Genomic DNA, 23,085 nt, shown 5'->3' on the forward strand with positions numbered 1-23,085 from the left:
GCTTCTTAGCTTCTCTTTTGCTGTCCATAATCCTCCAGGAGCCTTTGTTCTCCACAGTTCAGTTTGGCAGGCTTCTGCTGATCTTTGAATTGGAGCAATTCTAAGTAGCAAGCTTCTTCTGGTCTTCTGTCATAATGGATAGGTGAGAGTTTCAAACAGTGGATGCCTTGGATTTTTCTTGCTGTTTCTTTTCATTCTCTACTGCTAATGTCTTCTTACGTCTGGAGGTTCTATTCCCACGAGTGGAAATATCTTCTTGACTGGAACTGGTATTAGGAACCATGTGACTATGCAGCCTATTCTCCTGAATTGTCACATCAACTTGGTTACCACTTGCAGAGTTCCTCCAGACTGATGTGGCATACTCCACAGCAGAGGAACACAGAGCACATGTGGATGTGCATAGGTTGCTGTGTGGTGTTTGTCAGCTTACGGATAAGGTTGTTTCTAGTGCACACCTTCTGTCTGGTTCCCATACGTTGTTGTTCATAGGTTAACAAATGATCCAACTTCAACCCTAGGTGGCCACAGTGATTTAGATTGTGTCCTTTCCTGGTGATGGTCAATTTTCTTCTTGCCTCCTTATGTGGGTGGAATGCACACACCTGACTTATATCTTGTTTGGGTGTCCAGTGGTTGTCATCATAGTAGATGGAAAGTTTTCGGAGAGTAGATGTTAGCTAGGATTCTACTTCTTCAAATGTTGCTCCCTGAGCAGCAACAGCTGTGTCATCTGCATTGGTGAAGAACTGGCTTCCAATGTTGAGTGGCTAACCATATATATACGTTATATAATATTGGAGTCAGCAAACTTGACTGAGGAATGCCATTTCCCTGCATTTCCAGCTTTTAGAGTGACAAAAAAAATCATCTATTCTGTAGCAGACACTGAATAAACTGTGTCAGTCCATGGTCCTTAGTTGTTGTGTACAACTTCTTTGTTAGTTTCTTACGATTCATGGTCATAAGCAGCTGTAAGATTGGTAAAGGCAACTCCTATAATCTGCTTTTTTTCATACCATGAAAGACACTTCAATGCTACCATCAACTGTTTAACTATTAGAATAAAATTATGAGATACAATTGCTGGACAATACTTACCTTTAGGGTGTGAAATTTCAGCACTGCTGTTCCATGCACATATAAAAGTATGTGATACTGTCTAGCTTTTGGAACAAATACTTCCTTTCTCAAGGTTGAGAGGGGATAGGTTGGAGAAAGTTACAGAGGAAGGGCAGGTCACTCAGACACCAGGACTAGAGCACACAAAGCTGGGAAAATTGCATATTTGCTATAGGGGCAACAAGTAATACAAAAAACAGACGAGAGAATGCAGAAGAAATTAGAGCCTGATGTGTATAAAAATAATTTATACAATACCAGTAATAGTCGCTAATATAATAAGTCCATTAGTACTCATCATAAAGATGACATATTAATTTGCACACAAGCACAATGAAAAGACGTTACAACATTTAGCTTTCAGCCAAAGCCTTCTTCAGAAAAGCAAATCCACACACACACACACACACACACACACACACACACACACACACACACACACACACACATTCACTTATACAAGCAAGTACACCTCATGCACACGACTGCTTGCTTGTGTGAATGAATGTGTGCACGATTCCTTTTCTGAGGAAGGCTTTGGCCAAAAGCTAAATGTGTAATGAACTTTTTGTTGTGCCTGCTTCCATCTCATCGTGTCACCTTTATGCATCTATACCAATCTATACTTTTCCTTATATTGTTGATATTCCAACATGGATTTTCCACTGTTTATTAAGTCCATTAGTGTCACACTACTTACTACACACAAGAAAACACTTTACCATTAGGTCTTTAACTGCACCAGATCCCATTCCATATTTAGATGTACTTCGACGACACAATGGCTGAGGGTTCAGCACGGCAGTAATACGATCCACAATTGAAATATCTATCTCTGATGCACATTTCTCAAGTGTGAATCTGGAAAAGAGATAAAAAAGAAAATATCAATTTAAAATATGTTTTTTATATATAGTGAAGACCATAACAATGTGGAATCATGGCTTCTTGACTTAACAAATCAATATGAAATGTAATTAGAGGGGAAGAGGGAAGGCAAGAAGAAGGAAGGAAGATTGAGGTGTATAGGACAAGGCAATAAATCTCTTATGCAGAACTACCTTTAACAGAAAAATTGGAAGTACAGACTAGAAGATATAGGAAAGTAGTAAATATTATGGCAGTGGGCATTACATCAAAATATGACTGATAATTTATATAATGTCCACTGCAATAATATTTATTTACATACAATTGTTTTTCATTATTTATTTTGTTTCCTTTTCTGTGGCACAATATTTACATAACATCTACTTCTATAACATTTTCAAACAAACTGGTATTTTTTATTTATAATATAAGGAATGCAATAGATTGCTACTAACCATAAAGATGACCCACTGAGTTGCAGACAGGCACAGCAAAAAGATTACTGCACATGCAGCTATCAGCTAAAGCCTTCCTCAGCAAAGAAAACTTACACACAAGCAGGCACACCCCATGCACATTTGGCCGCCACCTCCGGCAGCTCTGACAGGAATGCGACTGTCATGTGAATAGCAGACTGGTGTTGGGAGGGGAAGGGGGAGGGATAGAAGGGTACAGGTGGGTGGGGGCGGGGGGGAGGGGGGGGGGGAGAGAGAAGCACACTCTGGCAGGGTGTGCAGGGTCTAGAGACTGCCAGCCACAGCACCAAGAGGCGGGATTTGGAGGAAAAAAAAAATGGGGAGTAAAAAGGAGGAAAGTGGAAAAGGAGAGGAGAGTAAAAGGAGGAGAGCAGAAAAGGGGAGCAGCTGGCAAAGAGGAGAGCAGGGAAGGGGGCAGGACAGGCAAGTATACTGGCAGAGGGTGACACACAAACAAAATGAAGAAAAGTGAGAAGGGAGGCGGTGACACGATGAGGGGGCAGAAACTGTTGGGTGGAGCGTGTGGGGGCAGTAGGTTACATGCAATTGCTCATAATACAGTCTCCCATGTCGAAGATACCAACCGCTTCCATCACCGACCCTCCACCATCTCCTCTGCTTTACCTCCTGGTTCCCCACTGTCACTGTTGGCACCACTTCCCTATACACCAGTATCCTTCATGTTCATGGCCTTGCTGCAACTGAGCAATGTCCTTCAGACTCCAAACCAACAACCTTATTTCTCATTCATCTGCCTAACTTTGTCTTAACACGTAACTACTTCCCCTTTGAAGGAAAAGTATACAAACAAATCTGTGGCACAGGCACAGGCAGCCACATTGCACCCTCCTATGCCAACCTGTCTACAGGCCAGCTAGAGGAAACCTTCCTAGCCTCTCAAACCCCAAACCTCTGTCCTGATTCAAGTTCATTGATGATATCTTCATGATCTTGACTCATCCTCATTCCTTCACAACCTCAACACCTTCTATCTCATTTGCTTCACCTGGTCTTTCTCAGCCCAGCATGACACCTTCCTGACGCTGACCTCTCTTCTCTGATGACTCCATCCACACCTCCGTCTACATTAAACCCACCAACCACCAACAGTGCCTACATTCTGACACCGGCCACCCATTCCACATCAAAAAGTTCCTCCCACACAGCCTTGCTACCTGGGGACAGCATATCTGCAGTGACAAGAACTCTCATTCTCAATATACTGAAGGTCTCATCAAGGCCTCCACAAACAAGCACTATCCCTCAGACCTAGTCCTGTGGCATCCCCCCCCCCCCCCCCCATCCTCACACCACCACCAAGAGTGAGACACAAAGGAGTGTCCCACCCAATACCACCCCAGACTTGAACAACTGAACTACATCCTTCGTCATGGCTTTGATTATCATTATGCACTGAAATTAGAGACATCCTACCCAAGATCCTTCCCACTCCTCCCAAAGTGGTGTTATGTCACCCACCCAACCTCCAAAGCATCCTAGTCCATCCCTATGCCACTTCCAATCCCAACTCTTTGCCACAGAGATCATGTCTCTGTGGAAGACCTAGGTGCAAGACCTGTCCAACCCAACCACCACTTCCTATTCCAGTCCTGTCACAGGCTTATCTTATCCCATCAAAGGTCAGGTCACTTCTGAAAGCAGCCATATTGTGTATCAACTTGGCTGCAACCATTGCACAGCTTTTTATATTGGTATGGCGACCAACCAGCTGTCCACCAGGATGAACGGCTACCGCCAAACTGTGGCCAAAGGAAAGTAGACAACCCTGTGGCATGACATGCTATGGAACATAACATGCTTGATTTCACAACCCAAGCATCTGGATCCTCCCCTCCATCGCCAGGTTTTCTGAAATGAACAGATGAGAGTTATCCTTACAATACATTCTCTGCTCCCAAAATTATCCTGGCCTCAACCTACAGTAACCTACTGCCCCCACATCGTCCACCCAACAAACTCCACCCCCTTGCCCTATCACCTTTTGCCTTCTCACATTCTCTCATCCTCTTTGTGCGCTGCCCTTTGTCAGTGTACCTGTCCATCCTTTCACCTTCCCTGCTTCCCTTCTTTCTTGCTCCTCTCCTACCCCGCTCTCCACCTTTTTCACTCCCTCCTGACACTGCGCCTGTAAATCTCTGACCATTGCATACCATTCCAGACAGTGTTGTTCTCTCTCTCTCTCTCTCTCTCTCTCTCTCTCTCTCTCTCTCTCTCTCTCTCTCTCCACCCCTACCCTACAATCTGTTCCCCTTCCCTGCCCCAATCCAGATCGCTATTTACATGATAGTTGATTTTGGTCAGACCTGCCAGTGGCGGCAGCTGGGTGAGTGTGACATGTGCTTGGTTGTGTGAATGTGTGTATGTTTCCTTTGCTGAGGAAGGCTTTGGCCGATAGCTGCACATGTAACAGTCTTTTCGTTATGCCTGGCTACAATTAAATTGGTCATCCTCATGGTGAATAACAATCTATCCTGTTCCTTATATATTGTTGTTATTCCAAGTTTTCATTGTTTTTTATATGTTTATTTTAATTGTCATCAATACTCATTCATTATAAATTGCTTGTAATGAAATGTTTGTACATCATAAATTTCCTGGTGTCACACCAGTGTACATACATCTCTGAGTGAGAAATACTTTGTCACCGTTTGATCTGTGATTATCGCAGCCAACAACTACCCTAAAACATCAAATGTAATATGAACCTAACAGTTGTCTGAAGATGAACCTATAATTTTGAAACCAGTAATAGCGCTATTTATGTAAATAAATAGCATTATTGACACTGAATGGTTGCTGTTTTCTTCTTTTCATGAATAAACTTGTACTTTTCACACAGCCACAGCATCATAACATCGGTTTTCAGCAAAACAGAATGAAGTAAGCTGCATAAAGTTTAAACCAAATAAGGCTAGCATTTCAAGATGCACGATATACCATGGCAGTCCTGTTCAGTTCACGTATAATTAAGGATGGCTGGAGAATGGGTGAGACCTGGTATTAGAAATTACAGGATCTAATGGCACTACTATGTTTGTTGATGTATTTGCTATTACAATGTTCCTCAGGAGAAAGGCTCTTGAAATGAAGAGCAAGAGTGGCATACCTGGAATGTTATACATAAGTTAAGTGTCAAAGTTAATAGGGACATTCAGAATTTTGGAAATTGTAGTTAAGGGAGATAAAGTAATAATGGAATTATAGTACTTGGTATTCACAAAAAGATACCTGTTATGGAAACATTAATGTACTAGAAGAAAGAAAAGTAGCAGGAGAAGAGAGAAAACATAAAAGTGAAGTAACCAAAAAAAGTCTAAAAAATAGAGGGAAGAATGGGAATGAGAGAGAGCAGAAGAGCAAATGCATTTAAGAGAGCTAGTATTTAAAGGAAATTCAAGAACTAGAAGGTCAGGAGGATGGTCAGAGATAGTTTTGCAAAGAATTAGCAAGGAAATGTATGAAGAATATAGTCACAACTAATTCAGAAGGGAAGGCAACACAAAAACAAATACTGCAAAAAGTTGAGCTAACTAATTGGTAAATCTATCCACCTCAGAAAATTTTCAAACAGTTTGGGAAAAAAAAGAAAGACAAAATTGGTGACATGGGTAAAAATCACTAAACTGACAACAGTCTTGAATCCACAGGATAGCTGAAGTCACATCAAATAATTTCAATTAAAAGTAAATCTGCACCTCATTATGTTCATTAGGGCTTTCAAAAATTGCCAAACTTGGCTGAATGAGCATGAAAAAATTCAGTTTGTGTTGAATTACTTGGGTGGCGAAGTTATATGACAAACTGTGTAGATATGGGGCAAAATGAACAGTTAGCAAAAGTTTGTTCAAACATTTCAGCATATTGCTGTATCCACATTTATATTATAATGGCAACTAACAGAGTAGGTGGGAAACAAATGCCCCAAAATCATGAATTACAAGCCAAAGCTATAAATAATGTGTTAAAGATAGCCTTCACGTTTCACTGATATATTCTGCATTATTTCTTTAGAAGTTTATTTAATTGTAATTCATCGTAAAAGCTTAAATTTATCCATAAAGCTTCGCCTTAGAAGTCTCAGCGTGCTTGAGGGGCAGAAAACACAGTTATATAACTGGCATAACATGTACAGTTTACTTTGTAATAATACTGAAAAATCGATATACCCACAACACACACAATATAATAATGTAAACAACGTAAGTACAGGTAATTTCACAATTCTGGTAAATTAAGAATGGTTGTTCAAATAGAATATTGTAAAAACTCTAATACAAAAACCATACCATGATTCCAATCCATAGCTGTACGCAATATTCCTTTTGAAATTGTGATCTTCGTGCCATAGCCATGCAAAGTTTTCTTGTTTATTATTTCCCATATCATGCAGATGTAAGCAGACTGCTTATGTGTTTTGTACGTAAACAGTAGATGTTAGCCTTGTCAATTAATTAAGTGAAAAAATTACTTTAACATAGCATGTTGTTCTAGTGTTTAACACAGGGACACAAAAAGCTTTTGGAATATATGTAATAATAACTATAATACCCATGTAGTTTTGTTCTGGTATAAGAGCTGCTGCTACATCATACCTTGTCCTATACTCAATACTGTGAGCCATTGTGACCCGAATTTCATGTTCAAGAAAATGTACAGTTTATAAAGTGTATATACAGTCAAATGAGGTGTTTGAGAATAAAGCTGACGGCAAATGTAAAACATGTCCTCCAAAAAAAGTTACTACATTTTTTTACAGTCTTATCTTTTCCTCCCCCACCCCCATGAACCATGGACCTTGCCGTTGGTGGGGAGGCTTGCGTGCCTCAGCGATACAGATAGCTGCACCGTAGGTGCAACCACAACGGAGGGGGATCTGTTGAGAGGCCAGACAAACATGTGGTTCCTGAAGAGGGGCAGCAGCCTTTTCAGTAGTTGCAGGGGCAACAGTCTGGATGATTGACTGATCTGGCCTTGTAACACTAACCAAAACGGCCTTGCTGTGCTGGTATTGCAAACAGCTGAAAGCAAGGAGAAACTACAACCGTAATTTTTCCCAAGGGCATGCAGCTTTAATGCTTGAGAGCTGCATGAAACCAGTCTCAGGACTGAAGACCACAACAACAACAACAACAACAACAACACCAACAACAACATCTTTTGCTTTCTTTACAGAAGTCACCTTCTGCAAGCAGGTCGGTGACGAGAACTTATTAATTATCAAAAATATCTGCTAGAAGAGATGAAGAATTTGCAAAACATTAATACTTTCTTGTCCCTTTCTGGAAGTACATTTTGCAATTGTAGAGGAGTCAATCTATATTATGGAATACCATTTTATCAAATAAGAAATGATGATGAACATATAGATGCTTGGAAGAACTTATAAGGTCTGTTCACATAAGCAAATGGAAACCATTTTGTAATTTTAAATATGCATGTTTTTTTTTTCCTAAAAATAAAATGTATATTCTCCACTCTGCGTAGCATGGTTATAAGAACAATGAACAGAAACCTGAGGTCATCATTTAGAGAAGCACATAGTACTGTGATGTTTTAATGTAAAGGAATCCTGCCCTGATCCTTAATATATTCAGCAACAATTGTGAGTTTTATGACAGTAAAAGCATGCTTGTTCTCTTTGAGGTATCCCCTCCACAAAAAGTCTAATACTGCTCTTGTTAGAATGTATCAACGTCTGAGCAAGTTACATTACTTAAATGAAGTTAGGAGTACTATTTAACCTAAAATGTATAAGAAATTTGGTTACATTCAGAAGCTGCACTGCATTGTTGGATGTCACCATTTCAATAAAGAGAGTGCCACTTCCCCACCTTTTCTCATATTTCGATATTCCTGTTATTTGCTGAAGCAATTTCTCTAAATGTAATGCAGACTGCTATTCACAAATTACTCCCTGTTCTTTATGAACATACACAAATTTTGCATGGCAGGCTTTTGACCTGTTACTGTTGCAATCCCTTGCATTTTACAGAAGTAGGGCTTGACATCTGGGTTATCTAGCTGTGTGAGTTTGGTTTTAAGTAATCCTCTCATAACCCTCACAACATATGCTGTCAGGAATAAAGCACTACCAATCTGGAAATAATGTGTTTATATTCTGTGTGTAAAAGTGGGCCAAATTCATAAATGGAATGCAAGGGAATGGTTACTGATGTTTTTTAAAGGGAAGAAAGGAAGAGGAGGGGGACACCCTGGAATGCAGAGGAAATGATGGGGCTTAAATGGTGTCAAACTCAGTTAACACTTTGTTAATCAGGCTCTACTAAATTTATTATATGTGCTTTGACAACAGAGGTATAAACCTTAAGTTCTTATGACACATGGCTATTATTTGTACATGAGCCATAAAAAACCTGAAAATCATATAAATGAATTAATTTACCCCGTCAAGTATAAAAAAGCATCACATAAATGAATATCTAGTACATGGTAATCATTATATCTGACTGCACACATACATGTTCAAAAGAACATTGCTGTACAATAAACTCTACTTATGAGGTTTTGCTAAACTATGGACATAACTTGCCAAAAGATTAATCCAATACTTTTAACTGATAGAGGAATGCTGTTTCAAATCCCTGTCACAATGTTGATTATCATGATACAGAATAAAACAGATCCAATGTTTATTATTACATACTTGAGATCAGTACGTGGATGTGTATAATGCCTCAGCTGGCCATGGTTAATTGCTTTCTCTGTGTACTTGAAAACTAACTTCAAGTCAGGTTGAGAATGAAGTGGGAAAGTATTCGGTCCTTCTTCTGCATCAGTGCATCGTAAAAACCGCAACAACTGTAAACAAATTACTTTTTAAAGAGAGAAGACTAAGTAATATATAGATTATGTGAATATCATCAATAAAAACTGAGAGACAAAAAAAAATCTCCATATGAGTTAGAAAACACATAAATAACAAGAACAAAAGTTACAGTCAGAAAGCAGATTACGCTCCTGAATTTTGGATAACAAGTTGCTTTGTATCAAGCAATAATATCTGTAAGGAAATGAATTGACTGATGCCAAAAGAATTACAGTATAAACAATTTTGTAAGCTGTATCTAGGTATCTATTATTACTCCTACTAACATTTGGAGCAAATCATGTATCATGAATGGAGTCTCCTGGTCTAATGTCCATGTACTAGAATATGAATCGACCCCATCAAACATCAGTAAATGAAACTATTGTTTATCTAAATATCTGCTCTTTTTTTTAAAAAAAATATTCTTTTGGTGTGGCAGCCATATCAGAATTTCAGAAATGCAGTACAGGATGTGAAAACCTATGTCTATAATGGAGTGTCATATTTAAAATTCAGCATAGTTATAAAGAGAAAGGCAAATAAAATTGGAAATCACAAGAGACATAAGTGAGTAAAAATTATAAATTTTTATGCTAAGGCTTCATCAGTATGTGGTAGCATACAATATGCAACTGATCATAAACAGATTATTATTCCATGCAATAGACCACGGCAAACAAATGATATTGTGTCAAAGGTGAGTTTATGAACAGAGATACTGCTGCATATGGTGTATAGACTGTAAGATTATGAAACAATATGACTGAGTTCCCCCCCTTGCCGTTGGTGGGGAGGCTTGCGTGCCTCAGCGATACAGATAGCCGCACCGTAGGTGCAACCACAACGGAGGGGGATCTGTTGAGAGGCCAGACAAACATGTGGTTCCTGAAGAGGGGCAGCAGCCTTTTCAGTAGTTGCAAGGGCAACAGTCTGGATGATTGACTGAACTGGCCTTGTAACAATAACCAAAACGGCCTTGCTGTGCTGGTACTGCGAACGGCTGAAAGCAAGGGGAAACTACACCCGTAATTTTTCCCGAGGGCATGCAGCTTTACTGTATGATTAATACACTAAGCAGCTTCAGAAGGATGTAGGCTGCAGTAGGTACTGGGAGATGAGAAAGCTTGCAAAGGATAGAGTAGCATGGAGAGCTGCATCAAACCAGTCTCAGGACTGAAGACCACAACAACAACAACATGACTGAGTTCTCTAGCAGTCACAATAATCACAATGATTGTTAATAAATATAGAAATCACGTAAACATAATGCACTTACAAAGGTGACAACTCAAAATATTGACACACCACTTAAAAGCTAATGAATATACATTATGTCTCAGTTAGTGTGGTTTCAGTTGCCTGAGACTGCAGTCGTGTGTGTGTGTGTGTGTGTGTGTGTGTGTGTGTGTGTGTGTGTGTGTGTGTGTGTGTATGCTGACAAACGCCAATGGCCAAAAGCTTTAATTGTGAGAGTCTTTTTGTTGTGCCTATCTGCGACTCAGCATCTCCGCTATATCGTGAGTAGCAACTTTCCTTCTCACAATATCGTTATGTCTCCATTATTTGTTTATATTTAGTGTAATGCTAAAGAAAAACGTGAACAAACTGTGTGACATCAATCAATGCCCTTTTCAGTTCTCAGTGGTCTTGATCACAAGATTTTCATTATTTCCCCCATTTATGTTAGCAAACTTGCTTCTTGTTGCTTGAAGCATATTGCTACCTCTCGCAGACTTTCAACCGCAATTTGGATTTGGAACTTTTGACTGGAGTACTTCTCAAACTTACATTCTTATTTTATCTTAATCACCTCTGAATATGTGACTTGGAATTTGGAAAACACTTCCAGAAACTGGAAAGTGTGGCTATAGATTTTCTTCAAAAATAGTTAAGTTTCAACAAGAATTAACTGATTATGAAGTAGATGAAAAAATGAAATAACAAATTATACTTATCTGAATAAAAGAATCATGTTTATGCATTACAAAGAATGAAGTCATAAATCGGTGTTAATATCACGGAAAAAAACAATTAATTTTGCTGACTGACTAGCATCTCATTTTATAATCTACCCATGAAATATTAATTACAACTATTCAGGTCTAAAAGCAACAAACCTCAACATATTCCACATTTGCTCTTTGTGAAGGTGTCTTCTTGTCTATAAGACACTCGAGAACCTCAAGACTTGCAGCTGTGAGGGTACCTGCCACAGAACTTGCTTGTGTTGTTGTTCTTTCATTGCCTTCAATTATAACAGGAGCCGCCAAAAGCCTGCACAAAAAAAGGATTCAAACATGGAATATGACAGTGTGTGTATGTTAATAGTGTGCTTCTGGGTGTCCTGCTGAGTTGCTGCTTCCATTTCATGCATATCTTATTACATGCATAAAATGGAAACAACAACTTCACAGAACACCAGGATGCACACCATTACTCAATCACACAAGGAAGTTTGAGAGATCACAGTGTGTATATGTTCTCTCCAATGAAAGTTAGTTAGATGCACCAATCTTATAAAATAATAATACTGTACACAAATCACACAATAATACAAAGTCCTATATGGAATAATAAGAAAAGAGAACCACTCACAGAATAGAGATGTATAAGGAAGCATTTAGTGAGAGTGTAGAGAGAAGCTGGGAATGTGGAGGAATGGTGTGGTTGATATAACATACATATTTTTGTGTGGATGTGTGAAAAGAACACAAATTTGAAAGTTGGGCTAAAATTCCTTATTTATGTGTTTTTCTACTATTCATCAATTCCTCTGTCTGGTGTATGATTATCTTTCCACATAATGATGTTACTCAAATAGTGTTCAGTTGTGAATGCATAGTTCTAACCCACCTTAACGTTCTCACTACCTGAGTCAAAAAAGTGATTCAAACAGTACTTTTCATGGATAAGAGCATGGTTTGATCAGCTACCAGACTGCCATTAACATCTTCAAAATACTCCTACTGAACTGCCAAAGCCAAATTGTTTGCATAGGCAAAGAACTTGCTGCCATAAGAAAAAGATTGATATTTAGTATAGATGTTGAAAACAGCTAGTATTAACACCCTTCCTTGTGGGAGACTGTTTATTTGAACTTGTTTGCACTGAAATTCAACAAGAAATAATTGTTTTGCAACACAATGTTTACAGCTTTTTTGTAAACTAGTACTCTTTTCAGATCTCATAAAGTTTCACACACACACACACACACACACACACACACACACACAAAATCCCTGTGAATGACTGGGTTATATACAAATGAGGAATTTAGAAAGTGTATTCCTGTTCCAAACATCCTGTAAACCACCACAAAGAGTAGCAGATCAGGTGCAGCTTGCCATTACGGTCATATCTGCAGCACTAAGTTTGTAAGCTGACAGCTCATCAGCCATCATCAACAGGACCACAGTGTGTATTATCTGCCGTTACATTTGCAGTGTCTTGTTGCATTTTTGTACCCTGTAACAATCCATTTTCTTCAACAGCTGAGCATACCTGTCTCATACCATGTGTTTAACTATTATACATAAAAATAAAAGGAGCAAGCAGAGGACGACAAAATAAGCAAATAACCCTAATAAATGTAGGTCCGTAAACGAATTCCCCAATACAATATGTGCGCAAGTGTAGTAATGCCAGTGTCACAACACAGTTAATGTCTAAAGCTACATTTATGCTGCTGGCACATCACTGTCAATTAGTTAAGCATATTATATATAAAAACAAAGGTGAGGTGACTTACCGAACGAAAGCGCTGGCAGGTCGATAGACACACAAACAAATACAAACATACACACAAAATTCAAGCTTTCACAACAAACTGTTGCCTCATCAGGAAAGAGGGAAGGAGAGGGGAAGACGAAAGGAAGTGGGTTTTAAGGGAGAGGGTAAGGAGTCATTCCAATTCCGGGAGCGGAAAGACTTACCTTAGGGGGAAAAAAGGACGGGTATACACTCGCACACACGCACATATCCATCCACACATACAGACACAAGCAGACATATTTAAAGACAAAGAGTTTGGGCAGAGATGTCAGTCGAGGCAGAAGTGTAGAGGCAAAGAAGTTGTTGAAAGACAGGTGAGGTATGAGTGGCGGCAACTTGAAATTAGCGGAGATTGAGGCCTGGCGGATGACGAGAAGAGAGGATATACTGAAGGGCAAGTTCCCATCTCCGGAGTTCGGATAGGTTGGTGTTGATGGGAAGTATCCAGATAACCCGGACGGTGTAACACTGTGCCAAGATGTGCTGGCTGTGCACCAAGGCATGTTTAGCCACAGGGTGATCCTCATTACCAACAAACACTGTCTGCCTGTGTCCATTCATGCGAATGGACAGTTTGTTGCTGGTCATTCCCACATAGAATGCATCACAGTGTAGGCAGGTCAGTTGGTAAATCACGTGGGTGCTTTCACACGTGGCTCTGCCTTTGATCATGTACACCTTCCGGGTTACAGGACTGGAGTAGGTGGTGGTGGGAGGGTGCATGGGACAGGTTTTGCATCGGGGGCGGTTACAAGGAAAGGAGCCAGAGGGTAGGGAAGGTGGTTTGGGGATTTCATAGGGATGAACTAACAGGACACAGGCAGACAGTTTTTGTTGGTAATGAGGATCACCCTGTGGCTAAACATGCCTTGGTGCACAGCCAGCACATCTTGGCACAGTGTTACACCGTCCGGGTTATCTGGATACTTCCCACCAACACCAACCTATCCGAACTCCGGAGATGGGAACTTGCCCTTCAGTATATCCTCTCTTCTCGTCATCCGCCAGGCCTCAATCTCCGCTAATTTCAAGTTGCCGCCACTCATACCTCACCTGTCTTTCAACAACTTCTTTGCCTCTACACTTCTGCTTCGACTGACATCTCTGCCCAAACTCTTTGTCTTTAAATATGTCTGCTTGTGTCTGTTTGTGTGGATGGATATGTGCGTGTGTGCGAGTGTATACCTGTCCTTTTTTCCCCCTAAGGTAAGTCTTTCCGCTCCCGGGATTGGAATGACTCCTTACCCTCTCCCTTAAAACCCACTTCCTTTCGTCTTCCCCTCTCCTTCCCTCTTTCCTGATGAGGCAACAGTTTGTTGCGAAAGCTTGAATTTTGTGTGTATGTTTGTGTTTGTTTGTGTGTCTATCGACCTGTCAGCGCTTTCGTTCGGTAAGTCACCACATCTTTGTTTTTATATATAATTTTTCCCACGTGGAATGTTTCCTTCTATTATAATGATATCATTAATTTGAATCCAACAATTACGTTTGTTATTGTCACTGTTGCATTTCGAAATCTTTTCTGTCGTCTTGTTTTCCTCTTTCTGTTTTTGCCAGTAGTTTCACTTTGTATTCACCTTCTCCTTTTTACCGTAATCTGCTATACTATTTTATCCGGCCTATATATATACTAAATAATACGTAACCCACTTCCAAAGCATAACCAAAAAATTTTTTTGCCGCTTTCAGCACTACCGCCGCTATAATATCCACCGTTTCTAGTTCACAAACAGCTCCTTTCACCTTTTAAACAACCATTTCGGCCAGTTCTAATAACTTTCGCTTTATTTCCATTTCCGTTTTTCCCACATCACTTATAATTTTTAGTCGCTTCCCACAGGTTTTAACGTCATTATTTCTTCGTCAGACAATTGTTAGCCTCATTTTCATAATCTGCCACCACAATACCACTCCTTTTAATGTACTACACGCAGTTTTTTCGAAATTTTCCCGAATTTCTCCGTCCTTTAACGTGTTTTGGCGGCAACACAACGACCTAACCTTTATGCACATCGTTGTCTACCAACCCAAGTCCAACATAGCCCAGCTGTAACCAACACCTTTTCGCCTTTTTTCATTCCAGATCTCCAGTTACTTTCCGGTTCACCTTTATCTCTCCCCATATATTTTTATTTTCATTTTCATTTCACCTCATGTTACACTTTCCACCTTCTAATACCATGTCACCCTCACAACACCCCCACAACGACCCCATTAAGTTTTATTTACATTCCCTCCGCAAACATGCCTTCGCCCTAGCCAGATTAAGCTCCCATATTCTATTTTCTCAGGCTTGTCTGACATTTGGCATCACCCCCAAAGGCCTCACACTTAAAGTTCCCATCTCTGGCTGCAACCCTTCCTTCCATCAGTCCCTATACCAGTTCCAAACTGAACAATCCATTGCCCTCACCCACCTAATCCTTCACCTACACATCAACTCAGCCAATGAACACACCCGTCAACTCCTATCCTTAATAAAAGTCCTTAATCTTTCCTCTCCCACATCCACACCGGCTGTTCAGAGCATCCTCCTACAGGCCAACCGTAAATTAGAACAGCATGCCACCCTCCACCTCAAAAAACTATCCAATCTCCTGGTTTCCCACCTCCGGAAAGGCAACTCACTCACCCTTCACAACCTTTCCAGCAAACCTCAACCTCCTCTCATTGCACACAAACCCAGTCTCCCCCATCTACTCAATCTCCCACTTCCAGCTCCACTCCCTCCAAAACCTCAAAATTCCGATCAACACAATCTGGAACCACAACACCCTAATTCAGTAGTTAACCTTTCCTCCAAACCTCTCTCCCAATCTGAAACCTCTGTCCTATCCAAAGGCCTCACCTTCAGCCCCACTCCCAGATTCAACCAAACAGCCCTCGTCAAAGATTTACTGTCCTACACTCGTACTCTCTGCTGGAAGTATCACTTTGCCACGAAGAAAAATGATCCTAATCCTACTCCTAATGATCCGACTCCTCAAGACACCATCCAAATTGAACCCTGCCTGGAACAGTTCCGTCCTCCGTCACAGTGGGACCCACCTCCTCTTCCTCAAAATCACCCTCTCCAAACCTTCCAGGAATTTCTGACTTCCAGCCTTGCATCTCAATCCTTCTTAAAAAACCTTAATCCTACACCCAACATCACCACTGCTGAAGCCCAGGCTATCCGTGATCTGAAGGCTGACCGGTCCATCGTCATTCTTCCGGCGGACAAGGGTTCCACGACCATGGTACTTGATCGTCGGGAGTATGTGTTGCCGCCACTCATACCTCACCTGTCTTTCAACAACTTCTTTGCCTCTACACTTCTGCCTCGACTGACATCTCTGCCCAAACTCTTTGTCTTTAAATATGTCTGCTTGTGTCTGTATGTGTGGATGGATATGTTCGTGTGTGCGAGTGTATACCTGTCCTTTTTTCCCCCTAAGGTAAGTCTTTCCGCTCCCGGGATTGGAATGACTCCTTACCCTCTCCCTTAAAACCCACTTCCTTTCGTCTTCCCCTCTCCTTCCCTCTTTCCTGATGAGGCAACAGTTTGTTGCGAAAGCTTGAATTTTGTGTGTATGTTTGTGTTTGTTTGTGTGTCTATCGACCTGTCAGCGCTTTCGTTCGGTAAGTCACCTCATCTTTGTTTTTATATATAATTTTTCCCACGTGGAATGTTTCCTTCTATTATAAAGTTAAGCATATTACATTCACTGGTGTAAGGTGGAAAGTTACCTTGAAGAAACCAATTACAGCTCAAGCTCTGGCAATATGCAAGCTCCAAGGCTGCAGCATAAACAAAGTGAACTGCAAATGTACTTTGCCTGCGTAACATTTAAAGTAGTTGTCATGGCTCCACACATTTTCAAATGAAGAACTGGCTCACATTCACTTCATGTAAAGGTATCCTCAAAATAGACAGCAATGTTCACTATGTCCCATCAGTGACTGCATGAGACCGGCTCATGTAAATCCAACATGCAATGTAGAGTTAAACAGAGAACAGTGTTGACACCACAAATGGAAGAGCCTATATTACACGCAGCAGAAGGAATACTGGGCACAAGCAAGTACTAGGACTGCTGCAGCAGAATGTGTTTTACCCTCCACCATATGGTGCATATTACATGGAATGATGCACAATTTCTCTTGTGCATGTTATATAAGACCGAAGCATGTTTTGCCCAAGATGGTATTATGAACATCCAGTAAACAAACTTTAGGCTTTTGAGAACCTACACAATATCACTGAGATGACACAGCAATGGAGATTTTCCGTTAATGTTTGGGAAGGTGTGGTTACTGATTGGCTGATGGCCACATTTCCTACCTGGCCAATGTACTGATCTTGTATACCTTCAGTTTCTGCAACACAAGCTAATAGACTACTTGGATGACATTCTTTATGGAAAAAGGATGTGTATATGATACATGCACGAAGCTGCAATGGCAAACTTTCACATGACTGTTCATTAATAAGTAGCACGAATCTTCGATAACAAATATATCGATAATGATTTGCCAATACTCCCAGGTCCCCTGAAGTGAACTCACTTGTTTTTTAGGTGTGAACATTTAAAAGCTCTGGTGTATTCCAACCCTGTTAACAGTGTCGGTGAAGTCAGGGAATGCATTGTACATGGTTGTCAATGCATTCGGAACATGCCTGGGATTTTTGAATGTATACGGGTAACAATGAGGAGATATGTTGAAGCCTGCTTTCACGTGAATGGTGGCCACATGGAACACTTGTTGCAATGTGTTTGTCTTGAAGTGTGTTTCTGCTGATATGAAACTTCCTGGCAGATTAAAACTGTGTGCCCGACCGAGACTCGAACTCGGGACCTTTGCCTTTCGCGGGCAAGTGCTCTACCAACTGAGCTACCGAAGCACGACTCACGTCCGGCACTCACAGCTTTACTTCTACCAGTACCTCGTCTCCTACCTTCCAAACTTTACAGAAGCTCTCCTGCGAGACATGCAGAACTCCTTTCTTTCAGGAGTGCTAGTTCTGCATGTCTCGCAGGAGAGCTTCTGTAAAGTTTGGAAGGTAGGAGACGAGGTACTGGTAGAAGTAAAGCTGTGAGTGCCGGACGTGAGTCGTGCTTCGGTAGCTCAGTTGGTAGAGCACTTGCCCGCGAAAGGCAAAGGTCCCGAGTTCGAGTCTCGGTCGGGCACACAGTTTTAATCTGCCAGGAAGTTTCATATCAGCGCACACTCCGCTGCAGAGTGAAAATCTCATTCTGTGTTTCTGCTGTTTGAATCCTCGAGAACTGTGTTGTAAAGTGGTTGTGTACTCAGTTGCGTATATTAGGACTATTTGCTCCCCCTTTAATTTGTACCTATAATAACCAAAAACCTTTTGTATGCTTTTTGTGTGTGTGTGTCTATATTGTAACTCCAATATGCTGAAAAAGGTTGAATAAGTTGGAACTAGTTATGTTTACAAACTTCCTGGCAGATTAAAACTGTATGCCAGACTGGGTTTCAAACCTGGGACCTGGCCCGTGAAAGGAAAAGGCGCCAGGTTTGAGTCCCTGTCCAGCACTCAGTTTTAATCTGCCAGTAAGTTTAAGCCCAGCACATCCTACATTGCAGAGTCAAAATTCATTTTATAGTTGACGTTACATGATGTGACCAAAAAGAAGTCCTAACAAAATTATACCCTTCATTAAAAAATATATCAATGTCTATACTCTGCAAGTCACTTCGCAGCATGTGTCGCAAGGTACTTTGCGTACCACTGTCACTCCCTCCCTTTCCTGTTTCAGTTGCAAATGGTTCAATTGTTCACAGGAGGAACCAGTTGCCGATAGGCCTCTACATGGGTTCAAATCTCTCCAATTTTATCTGCATGGTCTTTTTATAAGATGTACATAGGAAGAAGTAACATACTGGTAGACTCTTCTAAGAATGTACACTCCCAGAACTTTAACAGTTACCCACACCGCAATGCAGAAATATTCTCTTGCATTACTGGAATTGGGTGAGAATCTCAATGACACTTAATAAATGAACCTGCAATGAAACATTTGCTCTTCTTTGGATCTTCTCTATTTCTCTACCAATTATATTTGGTACGGATCCCATACTGACAAGCAATATTCAAGTATTGGTCGAACAAAATTTTTATAAGCTAACTCCTTTGTTGACGGACTACATTTCTTGAATTTCATTCTGGCATTTGCCTTTTTTGCAATTAGTTTTATGTGGTCATTCTACTTTAAATCATTCTGTATGCATGCTCTTTTGTGTTTTATGGAAGTAACTGCTTTCAATCATTGTTCACCAATCATGTACTCACACAAGAGTAGGTCTTTCTGCCTATATGTACACAATTCATAACAGTTATTTTGAGGAGGGTCAATTGTCACTCCCTGTACCTAGTGTTGATCCTTTGCAGATCTTCCTGCATTTCACTAAAATTTTCTAGCACTGCAACTTCTCTGTAAACAACTGCATTGTCTATGAAAAGCCTCATGGCACGGACCTACAGACATTGTCTACTATGGCATTTATGTAAACTGTGAAAAGTAAATGATCCATACCACTCCCTTAGGGTACGTCTGAAGTTACTTTTGTGTCTAATGATCTCTGCTTTGAGAATGATGTGCTGTGCTCTGTTTGTTAGAAACACTTCAATCCAATTACACAGTTGTTTTGATATTCTGTTGTTCAATTGGCAGAAGTGTGGAACTGTATTGAATGGCACCTACCTCGGGGTCCAGAATCTACTGCTTTCTGGGTTTTGTGGACGAAATGAGCAAGCTGGGTTTCACACGATAGTTGATTTTGGCAGCCATGTTGATTCCAACAGAGGAGATTTTTGTTGATTCCTACACGGGAGATTTTCAATCTCCAGAAATGTCACAATACGTGAGCATAAAATATGTTCCCGAATTCTCCAACAGACTTCAGATGCATAGGCCTATAGTTTTGAGTGTCTGTTGGAACAGACCCTTCTTGAAAATAAAAATGACCTGTGCTTACTTTCAAATTGTCAGAAACACTTCACTTATTCCGAGAACTACAGTATGTTTCTACAACAAGAGGGGCAAGCTCTTTGCATACTCTATGTAGAATCATACAGGTATCCCATCAGGTCCATTAGCCTTTCATTTGTTTAGCAGTTTAAGTTACTTTTTAATCTTGTGTGTAATTATTTTAACAGCCAAACAGTCATCAGTGTGACGATTTAAAGGAAGAACTACAGTACATGCTTCCTCTGTGAAACTATTTTGAAAAAGGGTGTTTAGTGTTTCGGCCTTTTCTGTATCAAAAAAAAAAAAAAAAAACAACATAAGAGTACTTAATGTGTTATTGTGCTGACAGGCACAGCTTCCTGGAAGGAAATGCATTTGGTGATGAGTCCTTGGCATGCCACTACTCATCTGAATCAAAGTAGACCTGCAGAGGGTAAAAAGTATATACTTATTAAAGAGCAAAGAACCAACAGTGATGCAATGTGGCAAAAATCACTACTGATGATGTTCAGAGATGCAGATACTGTTGTGCTGGTGAACGTTCCCACAAAGATCACTTTACATGCAGCAAGTTCTGGAAAGACATTACTTAATCTTACAGTCCCATAAATGTCAAATGCTGCAAATATCACAATGATCTGTAACAATGTTAACACCCATGTTGTGGCTTATGTTCCTAAATAAATGTTCAAATTTACTTGGGATTTGCTCCAGCATCCATCACACAAATTCATACTTTCATCTGTTTCATGCAGTGAATGAATTCCTGGGCAGCCAACACCTCTGTTCAGATGAAGATATGAAACTGTTTAAGGTGGTTACACTCCCCAAAAATGGTGGTTTATGAAGAGGGTATATTGATACTGTTCCCACAACTGAAAAAATTTCGTGTGAGACATGGCCAATACAATGAAAAATATCTGTTTACTGTATTGCATATTTAACTATTTGTTTAAATAAAAGTTACTCGTCACTCGCTGGTCTACTTTCCATCATTAATATGATCAAACTTTATATATACACACACAATATAACTTTTAAAATAAAATTGCAAATCCTATAGTTTTCAAACATTTTCTGTATATAGATAGGAAAAATTGCAACAATGTTCTTAAAATGAGGACACAGTTGAAACTAATGTAAATATAAAGGCATACAACAACAAAAAAATATCTGACTGAAACCCTGGGCAAATCATTTGGGAACTTGGACATCACAAAACAACTTGTTTGGAGCTCCTATATTGCAAATGTCTGTAAGTCAAATACATTCTCAAGTTTACATTTTTTATATAAAGTTGATTTAATACCTGATGTGGTTCAGTTGGCATGCTTTCAGGAAAACATCCCGAGCCTCCTTAAAGTCTTTGCGACCATAACCAGATACAGCAAAGAGACCAAGTTCAGAGAAGAAATCATTGGCAATAGTTTTCATCTGCTGCACTGAAGACCGTGCTAACATGCTTCCATCACTATCAACACAAACGGTCAGCACATCCTCGTGCAACAGAACTACTGCCAGGCTGCTCATCCGAATGTGAAAGTGACTAACTTCAGCTGATGGGTCAGATTCCAGTGTGGATGTAACTGAACCTGTAAAATGATAGTTCTAAAAGTTCTTAATGCAACAGGTGTGATACATCACACATGATGTGCACATACTTCTTAGAAATTCAAATACAATTATAAACAACTATGGAAAGCATAGATTGCTACTAACTGTAAAGATGACACACTGAGTTGCAGAGAGGCACAATGAAAAGACTATTACACACTGAGTTTTTGCCAAAGCCTTCTTCAGAAAAGAAAGGAAAACACATACATTCACATAAGTGGGCACACCTCACACATTAATGACTGCTACCTCCAGCCACTCTGGCCAGACTGCACTATTGAGTTGAACAAAAGCAGCAATCTGGAGTGGGGCAGGAAAGGGGGTGAGGGGAATGGATAGTAGGGTATGGGTGTGGAGGGAGAGAAGAGCGCTGTCTAGAAAGGCATGCAAGGACTAGAGGGTGGCAGGGGCAGGACAAGGCTGCCAGATGTAGTGTCAGGAGGCTGTGATGGAGGAGGGAGGAGGGGTGAGGGGTGAGGGGTGAGGGGGAAGGGACGAGAAGAACTGAGGGAGGAAAAGACTGGTGGTTGCATTGGCAGAGAGCCTGGCCACCAAGACCTCATATTTACTATTTTTCTCGTCTGAATTTTCTTTTGATATGGACAAGTGTTCGCTTATTTTGCATGTCTTCAATCCCTGATGCCTTATGGAATATCTTCTGTGATAGTTCAGCTACAGTGAACGAAGTGTTTATTTGGCAGAAGTGAGGTGTAATAATACTAGGTATAGTAGATAAACATACATCTTGCATAAGCCTGAAAGGAGGCTAGAATTCTTACACTCATTTCCCAATGCATTTACTCTTTAATGTTTTTTGTTGCTGTCAATAAAAATCAGTTTCAGCTTCACTGTTACCTAGATAATGACAACACAAGACAGAAAAATAATATTCATGTAGACTTTGCTTACTTGTCTAGGATTCAGAATAGAGTTACATAGCCTGGAGGGAAGATATTCAACAACTTCTCATCTAACACAGCACAAGAATTTGTGACTCACCACCAATTCAAAAGACAATTAAAAACATATATTGGTAGCCACTTTTTCCAGAAACTATTGAAATATCTACATTCATGGATTGTAAAGTTCTGTTAACAACATAGCAAGTAGCAGTGTTCATTGTAAAGCTGCGTGACAAGTAGTAATCTACTATAAACACTAATCTGTATTTACTGATATAGGTAATCATTTTCTTTTAAAAATCATGTAAATATTAAGCTACCAACAGCAGCTTAACAACAGCTCTCTAGAGAAACTGAGAAGGTTGCAGCTTAGTTTTCTTTCTAATGTGCCAAATTAGCTTTAGCTGGTATAAGGATGAATAGCATTAAGCAGTATAGTGATAGTTCATTGCTAATACAGTATATAGGTTACATTTCTCTGAGCCGGCCGGTGTGGTCGAGCG

At 40.2% G+C, this 23,085-nt stretch overlaps 1 protein-coding gene across 1 annotated transcript in view; it reads right to left on the bottom strand.

Annotated features, from left to right (window-relative positions):
- The window catches only part of LOC124794644 (autophagy-related protein 2 homolog A), a 496,478-nt gene that overhangs the window by 303,455 nt on the left and 169,938 nt on the right, over nt 1-23,085 (bottom strand). Inside the window, exons 10-13 of the mRNA XM_047258162.1 lie at nt 21,376-21,658; nt 11,436-11,592; nt 9,154-9,308; nt 1,845-1,983 (exon numbers count right to left, since the gene is read on the bottom strand). Of these exons, the coding sequence (XP_047114118.1) occupies nt 1,845-1,983; nt 9,154-9,308; nt 11,436-11,592; nt 21,376-21,658 (734 nt within the window). The remainder of the gene's footprint in view (nt 1-1,844; nt 1,984-9,153; nt 9,309-11,435; nt 11,593-21,375; nt 21,659-23,085) is intronic.

Source organism: Schistocerca piceifrons, chromosome 4 (genome assembly GCF_021461385.2).
Source record: "Schistocerca piceifrons isolate TAMUIC-IGC-003096 chromosome 4, iqSchPice1.1, whole genome shotgun sequence".
In the NCBI taxonomy this organism is placed as follows: Eukaryota; Metazoa; Arthropoda; class Insecta; order Orthoptera; family Acrididae; genus Schistocerca; species Schistocerca piceifrons.